The following is a 24,228-nucleotide window of genomic DNA, read 5'->3' on the forward strand; positions in this document are numbered from 1 at the left end:
TAGAAAACCTCAATCTTCATCCCAAATCCCAAGGGTAATACTAAAGATGTCCAGACTACTGGACAATTATATTCATCTCCCATGCTAGTCAGGTAATACTCAAAATCCTTCAAGCTAGCCTTCAGTGGTATGTGAACTGAGAACTTATGGATATTCAAACTGGGTTTAGAAAAGGCAGAAGAACCAGAGATCAAACTGCCAACATTTGCTGGATCACAGAGAAAGCAAGGGAATTCCAGAAAAATATCTACCTCTGTTTGATTGACTACATTAAAGCCTTTGACTGGTGGATCATAACAAACTGTGGAAAACTCTTAAAGAGATGGGAATACCAGACCGTATTATCTGTTTCCTGAGAAACCTGTAGGCGGGTCAAGAAGCAATAGTTAGAACCTTGAATGGAACAACTGACTAGTTCAAAATTGAGAAAGGCATACGACAAGGCTGTTTATTATCACCCTGTTTCTTTAACTTGTATGCAGAGCACATCATGTGAAATGCTGGGCTGGATAAGTTACAAACTGGAATCAAGATTGCTGGGAGAAACATCAACCTCAGATATGTAGATGATACCACTTTAATAGCAGAAAGCGAAGAGGAAGCAAAAAGCCACTTGATGAGGGTGAAAGAAGACAGCAAAAGAGCCAGCTTAAAATTCAATATTAAAAAAACGAAGACCATGGCATCTGGTTCCATCCCTTCATGGCAAACAGAAAGGGAAAAGGTGGAAGTAGTTACAGATTTCCTCTTCCTAGGCTCTAAAATCACTGTGGATGTTGACTGCAGCCATGAAATTAGGAAACGAATGCTTCTTGGCAGGAAAGTTATGACAAACCTAGACAGTGTATTAAAAAGCAAAGACACCCCTTTGCTGACAGAGGTCTGTATAGTCAAGGCTATTGTCTTTCCAGTAGTCATGTATGGATGTGAGAGCTGGACCATAAAGAAGGCTGAGTGCCAAAGAATTGATACTTTTGAATTGCAGTGCTGGAGAAGACTCTTGAGTCCCTTGGACTGCAAGGAGATCAAACTAGTCAACCCTAAAAGAAATCAACCCTGAATACTCATTGGAAGGATTGATGTGGAAGCTGAAGCTCCAATACTCTGGCTAACCTGATGTGAACTGCTGACTCACTGGAAAAGACCCTGATGCTGGGAAAGACTGAAGGCAGAAGAGGGTAACAAAGGATGAGATGGTTGGATGGCTTCACCAATTCAGTGGACATGAACCTGGGCAAACTCCAGAAAATGGTGAAGGACAGGGAGGCCTGGTGTGCTGCAGTCCGTGGGTTGCAGAGTCAGGCACAACTTGGCAACTGTACAACAGACCAATTAGGTCCAATTACACGCTCTGTGAATTTTGCTCTCCTCTCTCTGTTTATCTTATTACAAGCTTCTCATGTTTTTTATTTTCTGTTTCTTTCTACCTGAACATATTCCTAAAAACATGCAAAGGACTCCTTGAAGAACTTTATCTTAAAACTACTGGGTACATAAACTATTGTGGATGTTCAATACAAGTTTAATTGGACTGCACAAAATTTCTACCTTTTTTAGTACAATGAAACTAAGCTGCTAGATTTTTATTTCAACTTGGAATTGCAATGTAGTTTACTTTACCTACATATCTCATTCTTCTAACTAATTATTTCAGTGTGACCTCATGGTTTTTGATACACAAAAATAAAAAAGCAAAAAAAAAAAACAAACCACAAACCACATATATATAGGGGTGTACATGTATATTGTCGTTTGCCACTCAGTCATGTCAAACTCTTTATGATCCTATGGAGGCCAGGCCTCCCTGTCCTCCCATGTGTATCCTGTAGCTTGTCTGCTGAGGGCTTGGGAGCAGGAACAACCCAAACAGCAATAAACAATCTACTGTTCAGATATTGGTTTCTAAATACTGTACTAAAAGGAACCACAGGTCTTTGGAGAAATGGATGATTCTAAGGTCGAACAGGCAAAGGATGAACTGAGCCTGGAACTCCTTTGTGTATCAGAAAGAAAAGAAGTACTGGAAAGATTGAGAAATGTCAAAAGAACAAAGAAGCCAGGCTGAAGGGCATTCCACTAGCCAACGTGAAAATCTAAATAATGATAACAATGGATTATAATCCAAAGAATAATATAGAAAGCCGTTAAATCTGTAGTGATTTAGTGAATAAATTGAAAATTTGATGAAAAACAGGGTAACTCACAAGATCTCAAACTGCCTGCCCCACAAATAATTACAAAGGGAAACAAAAAAACCTTAATGAGAAATCTACATACCTTCTTATTAAGAAGTTACAATGAGGGACCGGGGGAAAAAAAGAAAAAAAAAAAAAAAAAGAAGTTACAATGCACCTCAGTCATTCCTGGAGAAGGAAATGGCAACCCACTCCAGTATTCTTCCTGGAGAATCCCATGAACAGAGAAGCCTGGCAAGCTACAGACCATGGGGTTGCAAAGAGTTGGACATGACTGAGCACAACACAGCAGCATCAGTAATTGGAAAAATCTAAATTGCATGCCACCGGATAGGGTTCAATGACAAAGAGATATAATCACTTCTGTGATATTCCTGCCAATGATGAACAACCTGAATTATCAGTAGAAAAAAGTAGCAGAAAGGAAAGAATGAATAATCTCATGAAAGTAAGGTAGGTGTTGGAGATTGAAAGTGACCAAGGAGACTTGACAATTATATGCAATATGTGATTCTGAACTGGATCCTTTTTCTATATAGAATACTATTAGGATTCAACTGGTAAATCACAAATGGGATCCAAAGATTAGATGGTAGTAATGGATCAAGGTCAGTTTTCTGATTTTGATGTTTGTATTGTAGTTTTATAGGACACTGCCCTTGTTTGTAGGAAACAGACTACAGTATTTCTGGTAATGGGACATAATGTCAGCTACTTTCTTTCAAATGAGACAGAATTTGAAAAAAAGGTTCTCTTTCAACTTTTCTATTAATATAAGCGTGAGATTTAAAAAAAGAGAGAGAAAAAATACTATTGCATCAGATTGAGAGCTCTCTCTTCTAACCTTTCAGTGTTTCGTTCTGCTAGGGCCCTGCATGTACCAGGTATTCAACGAGCGCTTCTGATTTACTGAATGACAAAAGGAAATCACTGTGGCTGCCATGCTAAAGAGCATCCTGAAACATAGTAAGAATAGAAGAGGGCCTTGTTAGAAAGCTACTAAAACAGTCCAGTAAAAAATGGCCTGAATTCGTGAGAATGGTGATGTCAGAAAAGTAAAGATTACATAAATATTTAGAATATGAATTCAAAAGATGTTGTGTTCTGGAAACAGAGGTGAGAGAAAGGATGGCGTAAAGGATGACTCCCAGTTTTCTGGCAAAACCAACCTGATGATGGCATTTACTGATAATGGAAACACAAATGGAAGAATTCAGAAGAGGTGAGGAGTGGGACAGCTGAGGACAGTGAGTTATTTTAAATATGTTGAATCTGAGGCACTTGTAAAACACCTCAATAGAGATACTATATAAGTTGTATGTGTCTGGAACTTAAAAGCAACTATGCAGGTAGTGCAGGAATGAGAAGAGAAGATGGCCTGAAAGAAAACTTCAAGGCTAGTGAACGGAGGAAGAGCCAGAAAAGCTGACTTAAAAGTCACAGCCAAAAGAGGTAAGAAGAAATCAGGAAAGTGTGGTGTTAAAAAAAAAAAGAAAAAGAGAGGAGAACATTTCAAGAAGAAGACATAATTGGAGTTAAATGGTGCTACAAAGTCAAGTAAAACAAGGATAGGAAATACCCATTAGATTTAACGAGACTGACATCATTGCTATGTAAGTGGAAGAAACCAGATGGGTGAGCTGAGAAGTGGCAGAAGGTAAGAAAACTGAGACAATAACTGTAGACATCAATTTGAGATGGTTCCCTTTAAGGAAAGGAATAAACAAGATGGTAGAGGGAACGGAATCCAGGGTTAAGAGAGGTTTGATTGTTTTAAAATGGAGAAATCTGGACATTTATATGCTGGGGGACCAAAAAAACCACTGAGATAAATTTAATGAAAGGAGAAAAGAGAAAACTGAGAATGCAGGTTTTCTTAATTCCATGCTGGAGTTTGTCACAGAGGCCCCAAATATTCAGTTAAAGTGATTTTGAAAGTACAATGGTTATTCATTAGACTACTAGAATTTTATTTAGTAAAGAGTTCTAAAGTCATCCAGCACCATCTGAGGCTCAAAGAAGTTAAGTGACTAACACCTGCTCAAGGTCACATGGTTACTATATGATAGAGCTATGACCCAGGGGTTTCTGACTGCATGCTCTTTCCATGATCCCACAGTGACTTTATATATGATCTGGGTATTCTGCAGAAGTGCATTTGGGGTCTTAAGGGTGGTGAAGGTAGGAGAAAGAGATGTGGGTTGGAGAGAACGTGGACACATTCCAGAGTCTGGGATCCCCATTCCTATTTCATGGAAGTTCCCCTTCTGTTTAATAAACTAGGGTCCTGAATAAGATTTAAGGGGAAAAAAAAAGGCAAACAATGATCAAAGAAATGTAAAAATACACATACTTTAAAACTTGCTTACCGGGTAATAGCACTGAACAGTCCACGGATGCGTGCTTTATGTCTAGATACAAAAGCTTCAGTAAATATTACTCCTCTGTTATCAAGATCAATGTGTCCGTTAATAATTCTACCTAGTCGCTGAGTTAGTGCCTGAGGGTAAAGATGGGTGAAAATTCTTATTAAAATGATAGAACAAAATTACAGATTTACATTTGTATATGTTTACCAAAGTCATGCTGCATGATGATGTTGCATTAATCATATGATTGAGTAATTTCAGCAAGCATAAATTAATAAGATATATAAAGTAAAATGAAGACTTAGGATCTAGGAAACTTCATAATCTTATGGTGAAGACAAGAATTGAATGAGTCTAATAACTCATACGTTAAAAAACTCAGCTACCTGCTAATAAGGCCTATTTATAGAGTAAAATAAAAGAAATTAACCAGTTTTCCAGATATAGGCAGCCTGAAACACAGACAACCAAGACATTTACAAGGATCCTGGAGAGGATCTTATATGGAGCTGCTAATACTAACAGAGGAATAAATATTATCCCAAGATTCTGCAACCTAGGGATACATAAGACCTGAAAAGTTATACTCTGTGATGAAAATATTAACAAACTGTGTCCATAAATCTATACTGACAGACAATCTGATTTCTTGGTAACCAGAGGAGAGCATTTCTCCACAGCTACACTATGACTGGGGTCAGGTTTATGAACGTATTTGGAAATATTGGACATATTTCCCTTTCCAGAACAAGTTAAATCCACTCGAGTCAGCCTGGCTGATACTTCTATGGTACAGAAAAATGCTTTCCAAACAACTTTTTTTTAAGGATCCATTTTTTTTGCTGCCCCATGAGGCATGTGGGATCTTACTTCTGCGAACCAGGATTAAACCTGTGCCCTTAGCATTGGAAGCTCAGAGTCTTATCCACTGGACTGTCAGGGAAGTCCCCCAAACAACTTCTTAGTGAGCTTTTACAATACTGCCTATGATACTGAGAAAAATTAAAACTGAAAAAAGAAACCATATATATTTCTAAAATGTATCAGTAGCACAATAACAAACCACTTGGTCTGTTCTGATACTTTAATGTAAAACTGACCAAAAACACATATTTTTTTGCCTTCTGTGATTTACATGTATTTACTCATTTTATCAGTCCTGGGTGTTCATTGGAAGGACTGATGCTGAAGCTGAAACTCCAGTACTTTGGCCACCTCATGCGAAGAGTTGACTCATTGGAAAAGACCCTGATGCTGGGAGGGATTGGGGGCAGGAGGAGAAGGGGACCGCAGAGGATGAGGTGGCTGGATGGCATCACCGACTCGATGCGCATGAGTTTGAGTAAACTCTGGGAGCTGGTGATGGACAGGGAGGCCTGGCGTGCTGCGATTCACGGGGTCACAAAGAGTCAGACACGACTGAGTGACTGAACTGAACTGACTCATTTTATCTTATGTAATTTGCATACACTTGCTCAGGAGCTTAGCCTCCTGAAACGCTTTGTAAAACAGATCTATATGCTTAATGGTATTTTAGATGCAATGAGGAGAAATCACCCACTTAAAATGAGTGAGTAAATCTGTTGCATTATAAATTAATCTCATGCAATTATGGTTTGGTAATTTCTCTAAGCTGGATTTTCTTAAGTATACCTAAAATGATTTGGCTTTTCCCTTATTTGTCCCAGTAAATACATAAACAGAACCATCATTTATTGAGAACTTCCTCTAGTCCAGCCATTTCACCTGATATACCATATACATGACACCTCACTGACATCTATGAGAGACAATTATTCCCATTTTCAGATATTTAACTTGAAGCACAAACAGTCATAAAAAATAATTTTTCTGACCCTAAGTAACTAAGCAGTGTCATAGACAGAATTCAAATCATGGTCTGTTTAACTTCCACTGTTCCAAACAGACTTCTAAAATGTTAAACCACTTTAAGAAAACCAAAATAACAAACAAGGAAATAGTCTCTATTTTCAGGCACCACTGTAATTTAACTTATAATCCTATTTGAGTATTGACACGAGTACCAAAAATTAAGGGATTATAAGCCACTCCTTGATTCCTCTCCCTATCATGCTCTCTGTTTAGAGGAGGAGAAAAGGTGCCATCAGAAGAAGTCGGTACCACTGACATCTGGGGAAGAAAGCGTTCTCTTGGGAAGGGACGCTCTGCGCACTGCAGGACGTTTAGCAGCACCTGTGACCTTTACCACACAAGATGCCAGAAGCACCTCTTATAAATTACAGTCTTCATCAGTTGTTGCTTAAATTATAACTAGCAACCAGAACTGAAGATATCCTCGCTAAAGAAGCATTCAATAAAGATACACTTCTGGTATACTTGCTACTGCATCCAAGCAGGTCCAAGAGACCTTAAGTCTACCAAGTTTAGGGTATCTCTGGGTTCAGGAAGATTAAAATCACTTCTAAACAATCTTTTCAGAGCCATCAATGTTTAAGTATCCCCCAAATATATTGCTAGAACATAGTTAAAACTAGGAAATAGTCAAAACACTTGCAAAAAAACAAATAATAGTAAGTTTAGCTTTTTTCCATCCTTTCAAACTCGCCATTTATTTGAAAAGACAAATTATACCATTAAGGAGAAAAAATACCTGTGTCAGAAAGTTTCCAGGAAGATCATAGGTTTTACACAGTTCTGCTATGGTTACTTGACCACTTTCCTGTAATTTATCATTTACTTCTTCTGCTAAACGGTCCAAATAGTTCCTAATAGTTTAAATTTAAAAAAAAGGAAAAACTCAATTAGGAATAATAATGTTCCTTTATCTTTTTATGTTTAATTTCTGCTGCAATAAGGCATTCCCCAAAAGTAATTAATATGGGTATGTTTAGGTAAACACCATTCATTAATCACATTCTGAAATTTTTCTTATCAGTGTAACTAAATGGAAGGTTAATCAAATAAGAAATGCTGAAATTGTTTTCAACAATTAAAATTCTACAGTCATTTTCATTAAGACTTTTGGAACAATTCTACTTTCAGAGTTAAGCTCAAATGGGAAAGATGACAAAAATTAAGTTTCGTGTTGCTTTAAAACAGAAAAAATTAAAACTTTATATTATTCCCTAGTATTCCACACAAGTAATCACTTACTTTTTAAGTACAATAATGAAAATCAGTACTAGAAGAGTTCTAAAAAATGCCGTAGTGCCACAATTATTCTAAATTTAAGTATAAGCTTACCAAAAAAACCCCACAAAAAGGTATTCTTAATTATTGTACTTACTCATCTATCAGTTGTCCCAATACTAGTTGAACATGTTTTTCTGATTTAACAATGTCACCAATTCTATTTTCAATATGAGTCAGATCCACATTAATTACCTGGGAAATAAGTACACATTCTATTAGTGATAAGTTCATATTGTTTTTAAATTTGAAATTATACATTTTAGAACTTTAAAAAAAATGAAAACTTACTTCCCCTTAGGTGAATTTCAAATTGATTTGAAGTATTATAAAAAATCTCAAACAATTAGGGGCTTATTGCTTATTTACTTTCATTTCTGAACCTGTACACTTTCACTTGCTAAGAAAGCTTGCACTACAAAATCACACAACTTCAAAGGTCTCTTCACCTCCAGAGTCCCACCTAGACCCCAGGGAGGCAGACAGGGGTGAGAGGGAGCGCCTGAAGCAGTCCAACAGGCAGGTCCTGACCTGCTGACATCATGCAGTGAGTCTGAGTCTATGACCCAAACTGCCCACTGCCTCTGAGCAATCGGTGGACTGCTGTCCCATAGGGAGCCTCCTGGCCCAAGGACCATCCCAGCCCTGACTCTCTCACTCAAGAGAGGCTCTACAGGCCAGCATTCAGGTGGTCAAGCCTGCTGATACATCTCAGCCCATGGTGTGATCCATGGGCTTGCAAATAAGTCAGCCAAACCCACTGTCAGCATCATGAATGAGGTTTCTCAGCAGATCCTGGCTGGTGGTTCTGAGGTTGGAGGCAGATGGGTCCCTGAGCTGAACAGCTGGAGTTTGTCAAGCGGAGTAAACTGGAGCTTTGCTTCCCCTAGACACTTCAAGGATAAAGTTAATAGCAGAAGCTGAGCTCTGTTGGAGTCAAGAAATAAGACGACTGCATCTATCACTTCTGAGGTCAAGGAGATTTCCAGGACTGCACATGAGTAGAAAGACTTGGGGGTCAAAAAGGGAGGGGCGCTATCCCATAATAGGTGCTGTCAATCTCCTACAGGCTCCCACGCTGGAATCCATCTTGGCAAAAAGATGGATAAGTCTATCAGGAAGAGCCTTGGGTCAAGTCTGAGGTGGGAAATAAAGAAAGAGGACTAGCCAGAGGAAATAAAAAACCCAGGAAAAACTGCTTCCATGTAAGTGATTTAAATCACCTCTCTGGGACGCTCTTCATTAGGGAGGACACCCACACTCTTTCCTGGGTGTGTATTTCTGCTTTGTTTTAAATAGACTGCTTCTTTGTTCTCTTTGCATGTACTGTGCTTCCAATAAATTCTGTGTCTGCTTTAAAATGTCTCTTTGTGGAATTCTTTCTCTGAAGAAGATAAGAACCAAGGTCCTCTCACTTGCCAACATCATCTGGTGCCATGATTTGGATTGCTGCCAAGGTAATTTGCAGGTCTCGCTCCACTATGGCAAGAGATCTCTGCGTGCACTATCTTCCTTGCTTCTCCTTTGGATTGTGCCTTTCTTTCCAACTTATCTTGCACAGAAAGGCCTGTTTTTCACTACATATGTTCAACATCCTCCTGGGAAAAGATCTTTTGCTTTTTATTTCTAAACTGCCAGTGCTGTCTTCATCAGGCTGAGTGCACAGGCTCCCTGAGGTCTTATCTTTGTTATAAAACACACACATCTGAAATAATTATGCTTCTCAACTCCAATTCCTCCAAGAGTTTTTCCTTTTACTTCTCAGCTGACCCCTCACACTGACCCCAGGCTTTTGCAGCCCATACACTGCTACGGACAGCCTACTGAGTTGGCCAATTCTCAGTAGATCACAACGTAAATTTTATAAATGCTCAACCCTGAGGAGTACACCCCAGCGTAGGAAATCTTGCTATAGGACACAGAGGAGATCTGTTGTCTATAAAGGCTTAAGGGAAAACCCAGCAACTGCTCTGCACTGGTGCAAATGTCCACCGTAGGCAAGGAGGGAGAGCACCTTGAAAGGAACCAAAGCTGCCAGAGATGTCTGGTTAGAAACCAGTGAGGGAGTAGAGGATGCCCCAAAGCCCATCAGCATCAAGATCAAAGGCGATCCACAGGATGCTGTGAATCCCTTACAGGTGCCTCCGAGTAATGTTTCCAGGATGCTGGACTTCATTTCTAGGAGTGCTGGTCTCAGTTGCAGGTTATTCAACATGGGAGGATCTCCTTCTAAACCCAAAGAAATATCCCTTGAAAATGCTCCTAGGGCATTAAGTTTTTTGTTCTTTCCATCTGCTTTCAGTTATAAACACCACTGATGGTACCCTGGGACAACATTTCATCAGTCAGTCTGCCCCTCTTATGAGTGTCAATTTAACCACTATTTGGTCTAAATTTTAGCTATAAAACTATGAATACAAAAAAAGATAATCTTTTTTGACGCTGTGAGACCACAATATTGTTTAGATTCCAGAGAAAACTGGTTAAAACTCTTTTGAAATTGCAAAACTGGTTCTTTTTTAAATTTGTTTTTAATTGGAGGATAATTCCTTTACAGTACTGTGTTGGCGTCTGCCATACAACAACATGAATCAGTCGAGAGTATACATATGCTCCCCTCCCTCCTGAACCTCCCCCAGCTCCATCCCACCCCTCTAGGTTGTCATAGAGTGCCACTTCGGGTCCCCTGTGTTACACAGCAACTTCCCGTTAGCTATCTATCTTACACATGGTAATGCACATGCTCCAGGCTACTCTCTCATCTGCCCCACCTCTCCTTCCCCAACTCTGTCCACAAGTCTTTTCTCCATGTCTGCATCTCTATTCCTGCCCTGTAAATAGGTTCATTGGTACCACTTTTTTAGATTCCACATATATGCATTAATAACATACTTCACACTGTAACAGGCTACAGGTATATCCACCTCACTCTAACTGACTCAAATGCATTCCTTTTCATGGCTGAGTAACATTCCATTGTTTATATGTACCAAAACTTCTTTATCCATTCATCTGTCGAAGGACATCTAGGTTGCTTCCGAGTCCTGGCTACTGTAAATAGTGCTGTAATAAACACTGGGGTACATGTATCTTTTTGAATTATTGTTTTCTTAGGGTTAAAGTTCCAAAATATAAAAGCAACTCATGCAGCTTACTTAATATAAGAAAAATAAACAACCCAATCAAAAAGTGGGTGGAAGATTTAAACAGACACTTCTCAAAAAAACTGGTTCTTTTGTATAGGCAATTAGAGAAAGTTAGCTTGTTAAAATATTTTTTTCCTTAGGAATTCTGACCTTGAGAGAAAACACACCTAGAAGAAAGCTTGAAATCCTCTTACTATGTCTTTGAGATACAAGCACAGCCCACTTTTCTGGGACTTTGCCCTTGGACTAATTAGTAGAACTTCAAGCCAAGATTAAAAAAAAACAAACAAAAAAACACAAAGAGGCATTTTAAACCTTGAGCAAAAACTGTGAGATCTCTGTTAGTCTGGATTTATGTATGTCTCCAGTATGTGTCTTTGGATAATACTGCTGAAGTTAATCTGTGTGGCTCACAATAAATTGCGGAGAATTCTTGAAAGAGATGCAAATACCAGACCACCTTACCTGCCTCCTGAGAAACCTGTATGCAGGTCAAGAAGCAACGGTTAGAACCTTACATGGAACAAGTGACTGGTTCAAAATTGGGAAAGGAGTACATCAAGGTTGTACATAGTCATCCTGCTTATGTAACTTAGATGCAGAGTACACCATGTGAAATGCCGAGCTAGATGAATCACAAGCAGGAATCAATGTTTCAGGGAGAAATATCAACAACCGCAGATATGCAGATGACACCACCCTAATGGCAGAAAGTGAAGAGGAACTAAAGAGCCTCTTGATGAAGGTGAACGAGGAGAGTGAAAAACCTGGCTTAAAGCTCAACATTCAGAAAACAAAGATCAGTGCTGTTTAGTTCAAGATGGTGGAGTAGCAGGATGTGTGCTCACCACCTCTTGCAACACCACAAAAACTGCAACTAGCTGCTGATCAACCACTGACAGGAGAACGCTAGAACCCCCCAAATAAGATACCCCATGTCCAAAGACAAAGAAGAAGCCACAGCGAGATGGTAGGAGGGGGCGCAATCACAGTAAAATAAAATTCCATTCCCGTGGGGTGGGTGACCCACAAACGAGAACAAGAATATCAAAGAAGTACTCTCATTGTTCTGAAGCTTCTGAACTCCACACCAGGCTTCCCAGCCCGGGGATCTGACAAAAGGAGCAGGAACCCCCAGGGAATCTGGCCTTAAAGGCCAGTGGAATTTGTTTGCATGACTTCCACAGGACTGAGGGAAACAGAGACTCTAATCTTGGAGGGCACAAAAAAAACCTTGCTGGCACCAACACCCAGGGGAAAGCAGAGTGACCCAACAGGCGACTGAACCAAAACAACCTGCTAGTGTGGGACGGTCTCCTGGGGAGGGTGGGTTGGCTGGGGCTCACCACAGGGACCAGGGCCGTGGCAGCATCAGGTGGGCAAGGTCTCCCTCGCAGTTCACCATTAATGTTACCATAGTCCCCATCGGAACCAGAGGTCAAATTGCCAACATCCATTGGGTCATCGAAAAAAGAAGAGAGTTCTAGAAAAACATCTATTTCTGCTTTATTGATTATTTCAAAGCCTTTGACTCTGTGTATCACAACAAACTGTGGAAAATTCTTAACAGATGGGAATACCAGTCCACCTGGCCTGCCTCTTGAGAAATCTGTATGCAGGTCAGGAAGCAACAGTTACCCTTCACTAGACGGACCTTTGTTGGCAAAGTAATGTCTCTGTTTTTAATATGTCTAGGTTGCTCATAACTTTTCTTCCAAGGAGCAAATGTCTTTTAATTTCATGGCTTAGTCACAATCTGCAGTGATTTTGGACCCCCCAAAAATAAAGTCAGCCACTGTTTCCCCATCTATTTGCTATGAAGTGATGGGACTGCATGCCATGATTTGTTTTTTGAATGTTCAGCTTTAAGTCAACTTTTTCACTCTCCTCTTTCACTTTCATCAAGAGGCTCTTTAGTTCTTCTTCATTCTGCCATTAAGGGTGGTACCATTTGCATATCAGAGGTTATTGGTATTTCTCCCGGCAATCTTGATTCCAGCTTGTGCTTCATCCAGCCCAACATTTCGCATGATGTTCTCTGCATGTAAGTTAAATAACCAGGGTGACTATAAAGCCTTGACGTACTCCTTTCCCGATCTGGAACCATGTCTAGTTCTAAATGTTGCTTCTTGACCTGCATACAGATTTCTCAGGAGGCAGGTCAGGTGGTCTGGTATTCCCATCTCTTTCAGAATATTCCACAGTTTGTTGTGATCCACAGAGTCAAAAGCTTTGGCGTAGTCAATAAAGCAGAAGTAGATGTATTTCTAGAACTCTCTTGCTTTTTCGATGATCCAGTGGATGTTGGCAATTTGATCTCTGGTTCCTCTGCCTTTTCTAAAACCAGCTTGAATATCTGGAAGTTCACGGTTCACGTATTGCTGAAGCCTGGCCTGGGGGATTTTAAGCATTATCTTCCTAGAGTGTGAGATGAGTGCAATTGTGTGGTATTTTGATTTCTTTAGCATAGGCCTTCTTCAGGATTGGAATGAACACTGCCCTGATCCAGGCCTGCGGCCACTGCTGAGATTTCCACATTTGCTGGCACACTGAGTGCAGCACTCTCACAGCATCATCTTTCAGGATGTGAAACAGCTCAGCCGGATTCCATCCCCTCCACTGGCTTTGTTCACAGTGATGCTTCCTAAGGCCCACTTGACTTGGCATTCCAGGATGTCTGGGTCTAGGTGAGTGATCACACCATCGTAATTATCTGGGTCATGAAGATCTTCTTTGTACAGTTCTGTGTATTCTTGCCACCTCTTCTTACTATCTTATGCTTCCGTTAGGCCCCTACCATTTCTGTCCTTTATTGAGCCCATCTTTGCATGAAATGTTCCCTTGGTATCTCTAATTTTCTTGAAGAGATCTCTAGTCTTTCCCATTCTATTGTTTTCCTCTATTTCTTTGCACTGGTCACTGAAGAAGGCTTTCTTATCTCTCCTTGCTATTCTTTGGAACTCTGCATTCAAATGGGTTTATCTTTTCTTTTTTCCTTTGCCTTTAGCTTCTCTCTTTTCTCAGCTATTTGTAAGGCCTCCTTACACAGCCATTTTACCTTTTTGCATTTTTTTTTTCTTGGGGATGGTCTTGCTCCCTGTTTCCGGTGCCATGTCACGAATCTCTGTCCATACTTCTTCAGCTACGCTATCAGATCTAATCCCTGGAATCTGTTTGTTACTTCCACTGTATAATCATTAAGCAATTTGATTTATGTCATACCTGAGTAGTCTACTGGTTTTCCCTACTTTCTTCAATTTCAGTCTGAATTTAGCAATAAGGAATTCATGATCTGTGCCACAGTCAGCTCCCAGTTTTTGCTGACTGTATAGAGCTTCTCCATCTTTGGCTGCAAAGAATATAAGCAATCTAAGTTCAGTATTGACCATCTGATGATGTTCATGTGTAGAGTCTTCTTTTGTGTTGTTGGAAGAGGGTGTTTACTATGACCAGTGCATTCTCTTAGCAAAATTCTGTTAGCCTTTGCCCTGCTTCATTTTGTATTCCAAGGCCAAATTTGCCTGTAACTCCAGGTATCTTTTGACTTCCTACTTTTGCATTCCAGTCCCCTATAATGAAAAGGACATCTTTTTTGGTATCAGTTCTAGAAGGTCATGTAGGTCTTTCACAGAACTGTTCCACTTCAGCTTATTCAGCATTTTTGGTTGGGGCATAGACTTGGATTACTGTGATATTGAATGGTTTGCCTTGAAAACGAACAGAGATCATTCTGATTCCTAAGATGTTGATGTTCACTCTTGCCATCTCCTGTGTGACCACTTCCAACTGACCTTGACTCATGGACCTAACATTCCAGGTTCCGGTGCAGTATTGTTCTTTACAGCATTAGTCTTTACTTCCAGCACCAATCACATCCACAACTGGGTGCTATTTTAGCTTTGGCCTCGTCTCTTCATTCTTTCTGCAGTGATTTCTCCACTGATCTCCAGTAGCATATTAGGCCCCTACCAACCTGAGGAGTTCACCTTTCAGTATCCTATCTTTTTGACTTTTTATACTATTCATGGGGTTCTCAAGGCAAGGATACTGAAGTGGTTTGCCATTCTGTTCTCCAGTGGACCATGTTTTGTCAGACTCTCCATCATGACCCGTCTGTCTTGGGTGGCCCTACATGGCATGGTTCATGGTTTCACTGAATTAGACAATGCAGATGGCCAAAAACATGAAAATATGCTCAATGTCACTAATTATTAGAGAAATGCAAATCAAAACTACAATCAGTTATAACCTCACACCAATCAGAACAGCCATCATCTGAAAGTCTCCAAACAATACATACTGGACAGTGTGTGGAGAAAAGGGAACCCTCTTAACACCGTTGGTGGGGATGTAAAACTGGTATAACCACTACAGTGAACAGTATGAAGATTTTTAAAAAACTAAAAATATAACTATCACATGGTCCAGTAATCTCACTCCTGGGCATACATCTGGAGGAAAGCATACTTTGAAAAGATACATTCACCCCAATGTTCACTGGGGCACTATTTACAACAAGTAAGACATGGAAATAACCTAAATGTCCACTGACAGAGGAATAGATAAAGGAGATGTGGTACATGTATAGAGTGGAATATTACTCAGCCATTAAAAAAGAGTGAAATAGAAGTGAAAAGCAAAGGAGAAAAGGAAAGATATACCCATTTGGATGCAGAATAGCAAGGAGAGAGAAGAAAGCCTTCTCCAGTGATCAGTGCAAAGAAATAGAGTAAAACAATAGAATGGAAACTACTAGAGATCTCTTCAAGAAAATTAGAGATACCAAAGGAACATTTCATGCAAAGATGGGCTCAATAAAAGACAGAAATGGATGGACCTAACAGAAGCAAAAGATAGTAAGAAGAGGTGGCAAGAATACACAGAAGAACTATACAAAAAAGATCTTCAGGACCCAGGTAATCACGATGGTGTGATCACTCACCTAGAGTCAGACATCCTGGAATGTGAAGTCACACGGGCCTTAAAAAGCATCACTATGAATATAGCTAGTGGAGGTGATGGAATTTCAGTTGGGCTATTTCAAATCCTAAAAGATGATGCTGTGAAAGTGCTTCATTCAATATGCCAGCAAATTTGGAAGCCTCAGCAGTGACCACAGGACTGGGCAACGTCAGTTTTCATCCCAAGCCCAAAGAAATGCAATGCCAAAGAATGCTCAAACTACCGCACAATTGCACTCATCTCACACGCTAGTAAAGTAATGCTCAAAATTCTCTAAGCCAGGCTTCAGCAATATGTGAACCATGAACTTCCAGATGTTCAAGCTGGTTTTAGAAAAGGCAGAGGAACCAGAGATCAAATTGCCAATATCCGCTGGATCATCGAAAAAGCAAGAGAGTTCCAGAAAAACATCTATTTCTGCTTTACTGACTACACCAAAGCCTTCGACTGTGCGGATCACAATAAACTGTGAAATATTCTGAAAGAGATGGGAATACCAGACCACCTGACCTGCCTCTTGAGAAACCTGTATGCAGGTCAGGAAGCGACAGTTAGTTAGAACTGGACATGGAACAACAGACTGGCTCCAAATAGGAAAAGGAGTACGTCAAGGCTGTATACTGTCACCCTGCTTATTTAACTTATATGCAGAGTACATCATGAGAAACACTGGGCTGGAAGAAGAACAAGCTGGAATCATGATTGCCGGGAGAAATATCAATAACCTCAGATATGCAGATGACACCACCCTTATGGCAGAAAGTGAAGAGGAACTAAAAAGCCTCTTGGTGAAAGTGAAAGAGGAGAGTGAAAAAGTTGGCTTAAAGCTCAACATTCAGAAAATCAAGATCATTGCATCTGGTCCCATCACTTCATGGCAAATAAATGGGGAAACAGTGGAAACAGTGGCTGACTTTATTTTTGGGGGGCTCCAAAATCACTGCAGATGATGACTGCAGCCATGAAATTAAAAGACGCTTGCTCCTTGGAAAAAAGCTATGACCAACCCAGACAGCCTATTAAAAAGCAGAGACACTACTTTGCCAAGACAGGTCTGGATAGTCAAGGCTATGGTTTTTCCAGTAGTCATGTATGGATATGAGAGTTGGACTATAAAGAATGCTGAGTGCCAAAGAATTGATGCTTTTGAATTGTGGTGTTGGAGAAGACTCTTGAGAGTCCCTTGGACTGCAAGGAGATCCAACCAGTCCATCCTAAAGGAAATCAGTCCTGAATATTCATTAGAAGGACTGATGTTGAAACTGAAACTCCAATAGTTTGGCCCCCTGAGAGAAGAGCTGACTCATTTGAAAAGACCTTGATGCTGGAAGACTGAAGGCGGGAGGATAAAGAGATGACAGAGGATGAGATGGTTGGTTGGCATCACCAACTCAATGGACATGAGTTTGAGTAAACTCCAGGAGTTGGTGATGGATAGGGAGGCCTGGTGTGCTGCAGTCCATGGGGTCACAAAGAGTTGGACATGACTGAGCAAATGAACTGAACTGATACACACTACTATGTATAAAATAATTAAGAAGGTCCTACCGTATAGCACAGGGAATACTATGCAATGTTCTGCATAACCCATGTGGGAAAGGATTCTGAAAAAGAACTAGAAATCAACTATACTCTGAAACAAAAAATATTGAAAAAATAAGAAATTAAACCTATTCACACAAAATTGGCCAGTTTCCTGCATATAGTGTAGTGTACCTTACTGATGCCCCCTGATAGATCATGGCCTTGTCAAGGTGAAGGGGTGTGCAAAACTCAATCAACCTATGAGCTATGCCCTGCAGGGTCACCCAAGACAGACGGGTCATGGTGGAGAGTTCTGATAAAACATGGTCCACTGGAGGAGTAAGTGGCAAACCACTCCAGTATTCTTGCTGTGAGAACCCCATAAACAATAGAAAAAGGCAAAAAGATACAATATCAGAAGATGAGTCCCCCAGGTTGGAAGGTGTCCAATATGTTACTGGGGTAGAGCAGAGGGCAATTACCCCAGATTGATAGCTCCAAAATGAATGAAGGAGCTGGGCCAAAGCAGAAATGATGCTCAGTTGTGGATGTGTCTGGCGGTGAAAGTAAAGTCCAATCCATAAAGAATGATATTGCATAGGAACCTGGAAAGTAGGTCCATGAACCAAGGTAAATTAGATTTGGTCAACCAAGAGATGGCAAGAGTGAACATCAACATCTTTGTAATCAGTGAAGTAACATGGACGGGAACGGGCAAATTTAATTCAGATGAGCATTATATCTACCACTATGGGCAAGAATTCTAAAGAAGAAACAGAGTATCCCTCATAATCAACAAAAGAGTCTAAAATGCAGTACTTGTGGGCAATCTCCACAACAACAGAATGACCTCAGTTCGTTTCCATGGCAAACCATTCAATATCACAGTAATCAAAGTCTATGCCCCAACCAGTAATGCCAAAGAAGCTGAAGTGGAATGGTTCTATGAAGACCTACAAGACCGTCTAGAACTAACACCAAAAAAAAAAAAAAAAAAGTACTTTTCATTATAGGAGACTGGAATGCAAAAGTAGGAAGTCAAGAAATACATGGACTAACAGGCAAACTTGGCCTTGGTGTATAAAATGAAGCAGGGCAAAGGCGACCAGAGCTTTGCTATGAGAATTCACTGGTCATAGCAAACACCCGTTTTCACCAACACAAGAGACAGACAACTCTATACATGGACATTACTAGATGATCAATACCAAAATCAGACTGATTACGTTCTTTATAGCCAAAGATGGAGAAGCTCTATATAGTCTGCAAAAACAAGACCTGAAGCTGACTGTGGCTCAGATCATCAGCTCCTTACAGCAAAATTCAGGTTTGAACTAAAAGAAAGTGGGGAAAACCACTAGGCCATTCAGGTATGACCTAAATCAAATCCCTTATGATTATTCAGTAAAGGTGATGAATAGATTCAAGGGCTTATGTCTGGTAGACAGAATGCCTGAAGAACTATGGAGAGAGCTTTGTAACACTGTACAGCAGGTACTGACCAACACTATCCAAAAGAAAAAGAAATGCAAGAAGGCAAAGTGGTTGTCTGAGGAAGCTTTACAAATAATTGAGGAAAGAGATGTGAAAAGCAGTGGAGAAAGGGAAAGATATATCCAATTGAATGCAGAGTTCCAGAGAATAGCAAGGAGAGATAAGAAGGCCTTCTTCAATGAACAATGCAAAGAAACAGAAGAAAACAACAGAATAGGAAAGAATAGGTATCTCCAAGATAAATGCAGACATCAAAGGAGTATTTCATGCAAGGATGGGCACGGTAAAGGGCAGAAATGGTAAGGAATTAACAGAAGTAGAAGAGATTAGTGGCAAGAATACACAGAAAAACTGTACAAAAAAGGTCTTGATGACCCGGATAATCACAATGGTGTGGTCACTCACCTAGAGCCAGACATCCTAGAGTGTGAAGTCAAGTAGGCCTTAGCAAACATTACTACCAAAAAAAATAGTGGAAGTGACAGAATTCCAGTTGAGCTATTTAAAATACTAAAAGATGATGGTGTCAAAGTGCTGCACCCAATATGTCAGCACATTTGGAAAACCTAGCAGTGGCCATAAGACTGGAAAAGGTCAGTTTTCATCCCAATTCCAAAGAAAGGCACTGTTAAAGAATGTTCAAACTATCGGACAGTTGCGCTCACTTCCCATGCTAGTAAGGTTATGCTCAAAATCCTTCAAGGTAGGCTTCAGCAGTATTTGAATCAAGAACTTCCAGATGTACAAGATGAGTTTAGAAAAGGCAGAGGAACCAGAGATCAAATTGCCAACAATCAATGAAACATAGAGAAAGCAAGGGAATTCCAGAAAACATCTATTTCTGGTTCATTGTCTAAGCAGAAGCCTTTGACTGTGTGGATCACAACAAACTGGAAAATTCTTAAAGAGATGGGAATACTAGACCATCTTACCTGTCTCCTGAGAAACCTGTATTCGGGCCAAAAGTCAACAGCTGGAACTTGTATGGAACAACTGACTGGTTCAAAACTGGGAAAGGAGTATAACAAGGCTGTATATTGTCACCCTGTTTATTTAACTGGTATGCAGAGTACATCAGCGAAATGCTGAGCGGGATGAGTTACAAAATGGAATCAAGACTCCCAGGAAAAATTATCAACAACCTCAGATATACAGATGATATTACTCTAATGGCAGAAAGTAAAGAGGAACTAAAGAGCCTCTTGATGAGGGTGAAGGAGGAGTGAAAAAGCTGGCTTAAAACTCAACATTAAAAAAAACTAAGGTCATAACATCTGGTCCCATTCCTTCCTGGCAAATAGAAGGGGAAAAAGTGGAAGCAGTGATAGATTTTTTTCTTCCTGGGCAGATTGTGCCTGTAGCCATGAAATTAGAAGATGTTTGCTTCTTGGAAGGAGGGCTATGACAAATCTATACAGTGACAAAGGTCTGTATACTCAAAGCTATGGTCTTTTCAGTAGTCATGTACAGATGTGAGAGTTGGACCATAAAGAAGGCTGAATGCCAAAGCATTGATGTTTTTGAATTGTGGTGCTAGAGAAGACTCTTGAGAGTCCCTTGGACAGCAAGGAGATCAAACCAGTCAAGCCTAAGGGAAATCAACCCTGAAAATTCTTTGGAAGGACTGAGGTGGAAGCTAAACCTCCAATACTTTGGCCACCTGCTGCGAAGAGCTGATTCATTATAAGAGACCCTGATGCTGGGAGAGATTGAAGGCAAAAGGAGAAAGGGCAGAAGAGTATGAGACAGTTGGATGGCATCATCGATTCAATGGACATGAACTTGGGTGAATTGCAGGAGACGGTGAGGGACAGGGAGGCCTGGCACGCTACAGTCCGTAAGGTCGCACAGAGTCAGACACCACTTAGCCACTGAACAACAAAAAAACCCTTACTGGTAACACATACACTTGTATTTTCTAAAAATATCTCCTAGGTTTAACTTCCACATACTAAAAACCAGTCACTGAGAAACTAGTGATTTTTCTCAAAATTACATAAGCTCTATAATTACATAAAATGGTAACTATTAGTTTATATTTTAAAGAATAAAGTATAAGCAAATCAACTGAGAAAGAAAAACTTGTTAAACTGATTAAATGTATCAGTGAAGGTCATATATTTCTTCACAAACACAATATGATACCAATACCAAGTGACTACTTAAGGCACTGAAAAAATTAGTAACATAAAAGTTGAGAAATCAAAGTAAAAACTGTTATAAAGCTGAAATTTACCTGTTGCAGATCAACGATGTTTACTCGACCTTTAAAAAAAAGACATTCATTTAAGTTATCAGTAAGTACATACCAGCCCAAAACTGCAAATTTCAACAGATTTATGTTTTGGACATTTCAAAATCCAAAACATAAATCTTTCTGCAAAGGACACAATGAAAGTGAAAAGTGAGATTCGCTCAGTCGTGACCGACACTTTGTGACCCGCCAGACTTCTCTGTCCATGGAATGCTCCAGGCCAGAATACTGGAGTGGGTAGCTGTTTCCTTCTCCAGGGCATCTTCCCAAGGGAGGGATCGAACCCAGGTCTCCCGCATCACAGGCGGATTCTTTACCATCTGAGCCACCAGGGAAGCCCAAGAATACTGGAGTGGGTAGCTGTCCCCTTCTCCAGCGGATTTTCCTGACCCAGGGATCGAACCAGGGTCTCCTGCATTGCAGGTGGATTCTTTACCAACAGGGCCACAGTAATTAATGTCTTGAAAGACAAGTTATTAGCATAAGTATCCATGGCTAAAATATAGAGGATAGCTTATTTTCAAAGTTTCATTTGTCATATCAAACTAATAACCAGCATCAGCTGATACTGAGTTGGGCAGACCTATGAGGATTATTTTCATCCCTTCACAATTTATCTACTGTGACCAAAGACATATTAACAACAAAATTCAGATAATGTATTTTCAATTATTTGAAACTGGTAGGTTATTACTTATTAGCTAAAGAATATCTGTTAAGCATTTCAAACTATAGCTAGTATTTTATTAGGACTATGCAGTAAGATAAAAAACAAACACCAAAGGTGTATCTAATAATATCTAACAAGTTGTTTTCACAGATGCATCTATTTTAATCAAACAGTGTTCAAATTTGCTCAGGAATTTCTTCATATTTCAAAAAGGCAATGGAAACAAAAACTTTTGTGTGTTTGTAGTAGCTTTTCCTACAATCTGATATAACACCATACTAAATTATTTTGTAATTTGCAAACAAAATTTAAAAAGACATGATAGAACAGTCTTGATTTTCAACGATCTGTAATTTAAAACCTCTGTTCCCTTTTCATAATTATCACCTGATAACAGACAGCTAAGTCCACCTGAGTCACCCAATAAATTCAAGAACTGTGAAAAGAGCTAATTAATTCACAAACAGAACACATATCTCAAAATAAAAAAATGCGATTTTGTAAAGTGACAATATTTGACTTCATTTAAATTATATAATGTTCACCCAAACCTATTGAAAAGTATTAAGGCTGATTATCAAATTAACAATTAAGAAGGGTGTACTATAACCTCCAAATCATTTATGATTTATGGTTTAAAAGGTCATGCCCAGGCCCCTTTCCGAAGAAACAGAAGAAAAAACTAAGGAATTACTTACCACCTCGAACATGTAGCTCATCTCTCATTTCTTTACTAATTTGGGCTGGAGTAATATATTCCTTCCCATCAAGTGTGTGAACTACTTCTAGCTGTTTCTGAGCAATTAATTTATTCACAATCTCAATGCAGTTCCGCTCTGACAATCTGAGGGAAACAAAAGTTTTAAAAATGAATTTGTTACATCCAGTGCTCAATATGTTTAAAAAGATGTATGACAATGGGTTTTTAAAAGGTTTGGATAGTCATCATTTCTATATTACAGCATCTGCATCTTTTTTCGTACAACACTAATTCAAAACATTTAAAAAAATTCTAGGGAGTAAACAGGTTTACATTAACTTAAATCACGTAGTTCATTGTTACAAGTCTATTGTAGATTTCGAGTTTGCTCTTTTAGGCCTGCTTCTAATCTTCAAATCTGAATAGAAAAGTAAGGACATGTAATGTAAGTAGAAGAAAAAACATGTCCTACTTTTGTTTCAATTTCCACTTTCGCTTCAGTTTAAAAAAACACACAAAATTTTCTTTTATTAAATGCACAGTTGCCTCACTCCTATGTATAAGCTTTGTAAGCAGGACACCTGGCTAGGCCAGGAAAACCATAATTTTGCAACTGATAGTTACACAAACACTTAACTAAGTGTCCTCGTTTGCTAAGCGGTGATACAAAACACAGCATCAGGGGATTAAAGTCTTCAGCTCCAGAAGGAACAAGGCAAGAAGTAGTCAACAGATAAACAGGGGTTCTATTACCATTATATGTGTTCAGTAAAGGTAAAAAGCAAACTTAGGGGCTTTTTCAGGACACACCCCCCAAAACGTCAAATGTCTGTGGAGTCCCTAAAAATGACAGACGGGAGTATGGCTCTGGCCTAGCACACCTATCCTGGTGAACAAGAAGGCAAAATGTTTACGGAGTCAACATAGTATTTGCAAAATACTGCACCTTGGGGTTAGCCTCTCCTTTCAAGCTCTAAGGAAGTGTATCACAGTCAATGATGCTTCAGGGACTTGCTAACCGTTAAGCAAGGATCAGAGGGATAGTCTTAGGGGTGTCACCAGTCCCAGCCGTCGAGGTGGGGTGGCCTCGCCTGCACCTGGCTGGGGCTTGGAGGGGGGTGGGAAGGAATGTTCTAGGTCTTCCCCACCGAGAACTATTTCGGAAACCGCACTCCAGCCTCTGGGAGGAAGGGAAGGGGCGGGAACGCTGACGGGATGGGAAGGTCCGGGGTCCAAGGCCTGGGGTTTGCAGCCTCAGATCCCGGCGTGGCCCCCCGAGGCTATTGTGGACTCCACAAACGGAGAGGGAGGGTCAGGCACCTTTGCGTGGCCTCTGCGAACTGCGCCCGCTGAAAGTCTGCCGCCAAACGCCTAATCTCTTCCCAGGCGTCCGCCATCTCGGCCTTATTCGCCCAGCCGCCGACCAACCGCCGACACGTCAGCCCAAAGGCCGCGGGAGCCGAGGCGGAACGGGCCGCGCGGAGGGACAAGAGACTCTCCGCGACGCGGCTACGGAACGTGCGCGAGCTGCGCCGGCGGGGGCGGGGCCAGAAAAGCCGCAGCCCCGCCCTCCCCGCGCGGGAGGCTTGTCCTGGGCGTGGGATCCCTGCGCGGCTGCGGAGAGCCAGGCCGTCCGTCTCTGTACGCGTCTGCCGGAAAGCCAAGTTAATAAAGTGTTACTTCAAGTCTTTGTTTGCATTATTCCTAATATTCTGGCGCAGTGATAATCAAGTTAACCACTCT

The 24,228-nt window shown here is 40.4% G+C and overlaps 1 protein-coding gene across 1 annotated transcript in view; it reads right to left on the reverse strand.

Moving 5' to 3' along the window:
* UFL1 (UFM1 specific ligase 1) overlaps positions 1-23,999 on the reverse strand; it is a 63,850-nt gene extending 39,851 nt beyond the window's left edge. The window contains exons 1-6 of the mRNA XM_043889832.1: positions 23,806-23,999; positions 22,484-22,629; positions 21,098-21,126; positions 7,833-7,930; positions 7,197-7,311; positions 4,565-4,695 (exon numbers count right to left, since the gene is read on the reverse strand). Coding sequence (XP_043745767.1) covers positions 4,565-4,695; positions 7,197-7,311; positions 7,833-7,930; positions 21,098-21,126; positions 22,484-22,629; positions 23,806-23,882 — 596 coding nt within the window. The 5' untranslated portion in view covers positions 23,883-23,999. The remainder of the gene's footprint in view (positions 1-4,564; positions 4,696-7,196; positions 7,312-7,832; positions 7,931-21,097; positions 21,127-22,483; positions 22,630-23,805) is intronic.
* Positions 24,000-24,228: the final 229 nt, after the last annotated feature.

The sequence above is a fragment of the Cervus elaphus genome, chromosome 28, assembly GCF_910594005.1.
Source record: "Cervus elaphus chromosome 28, mCerEla1.1, whole genome shotgun sequence".
NCBI lineage: Eukaryota > Metazoa > Chordata > Mammalia > Artiodactyla > Cervidae > Cervus > Cervus elaphus.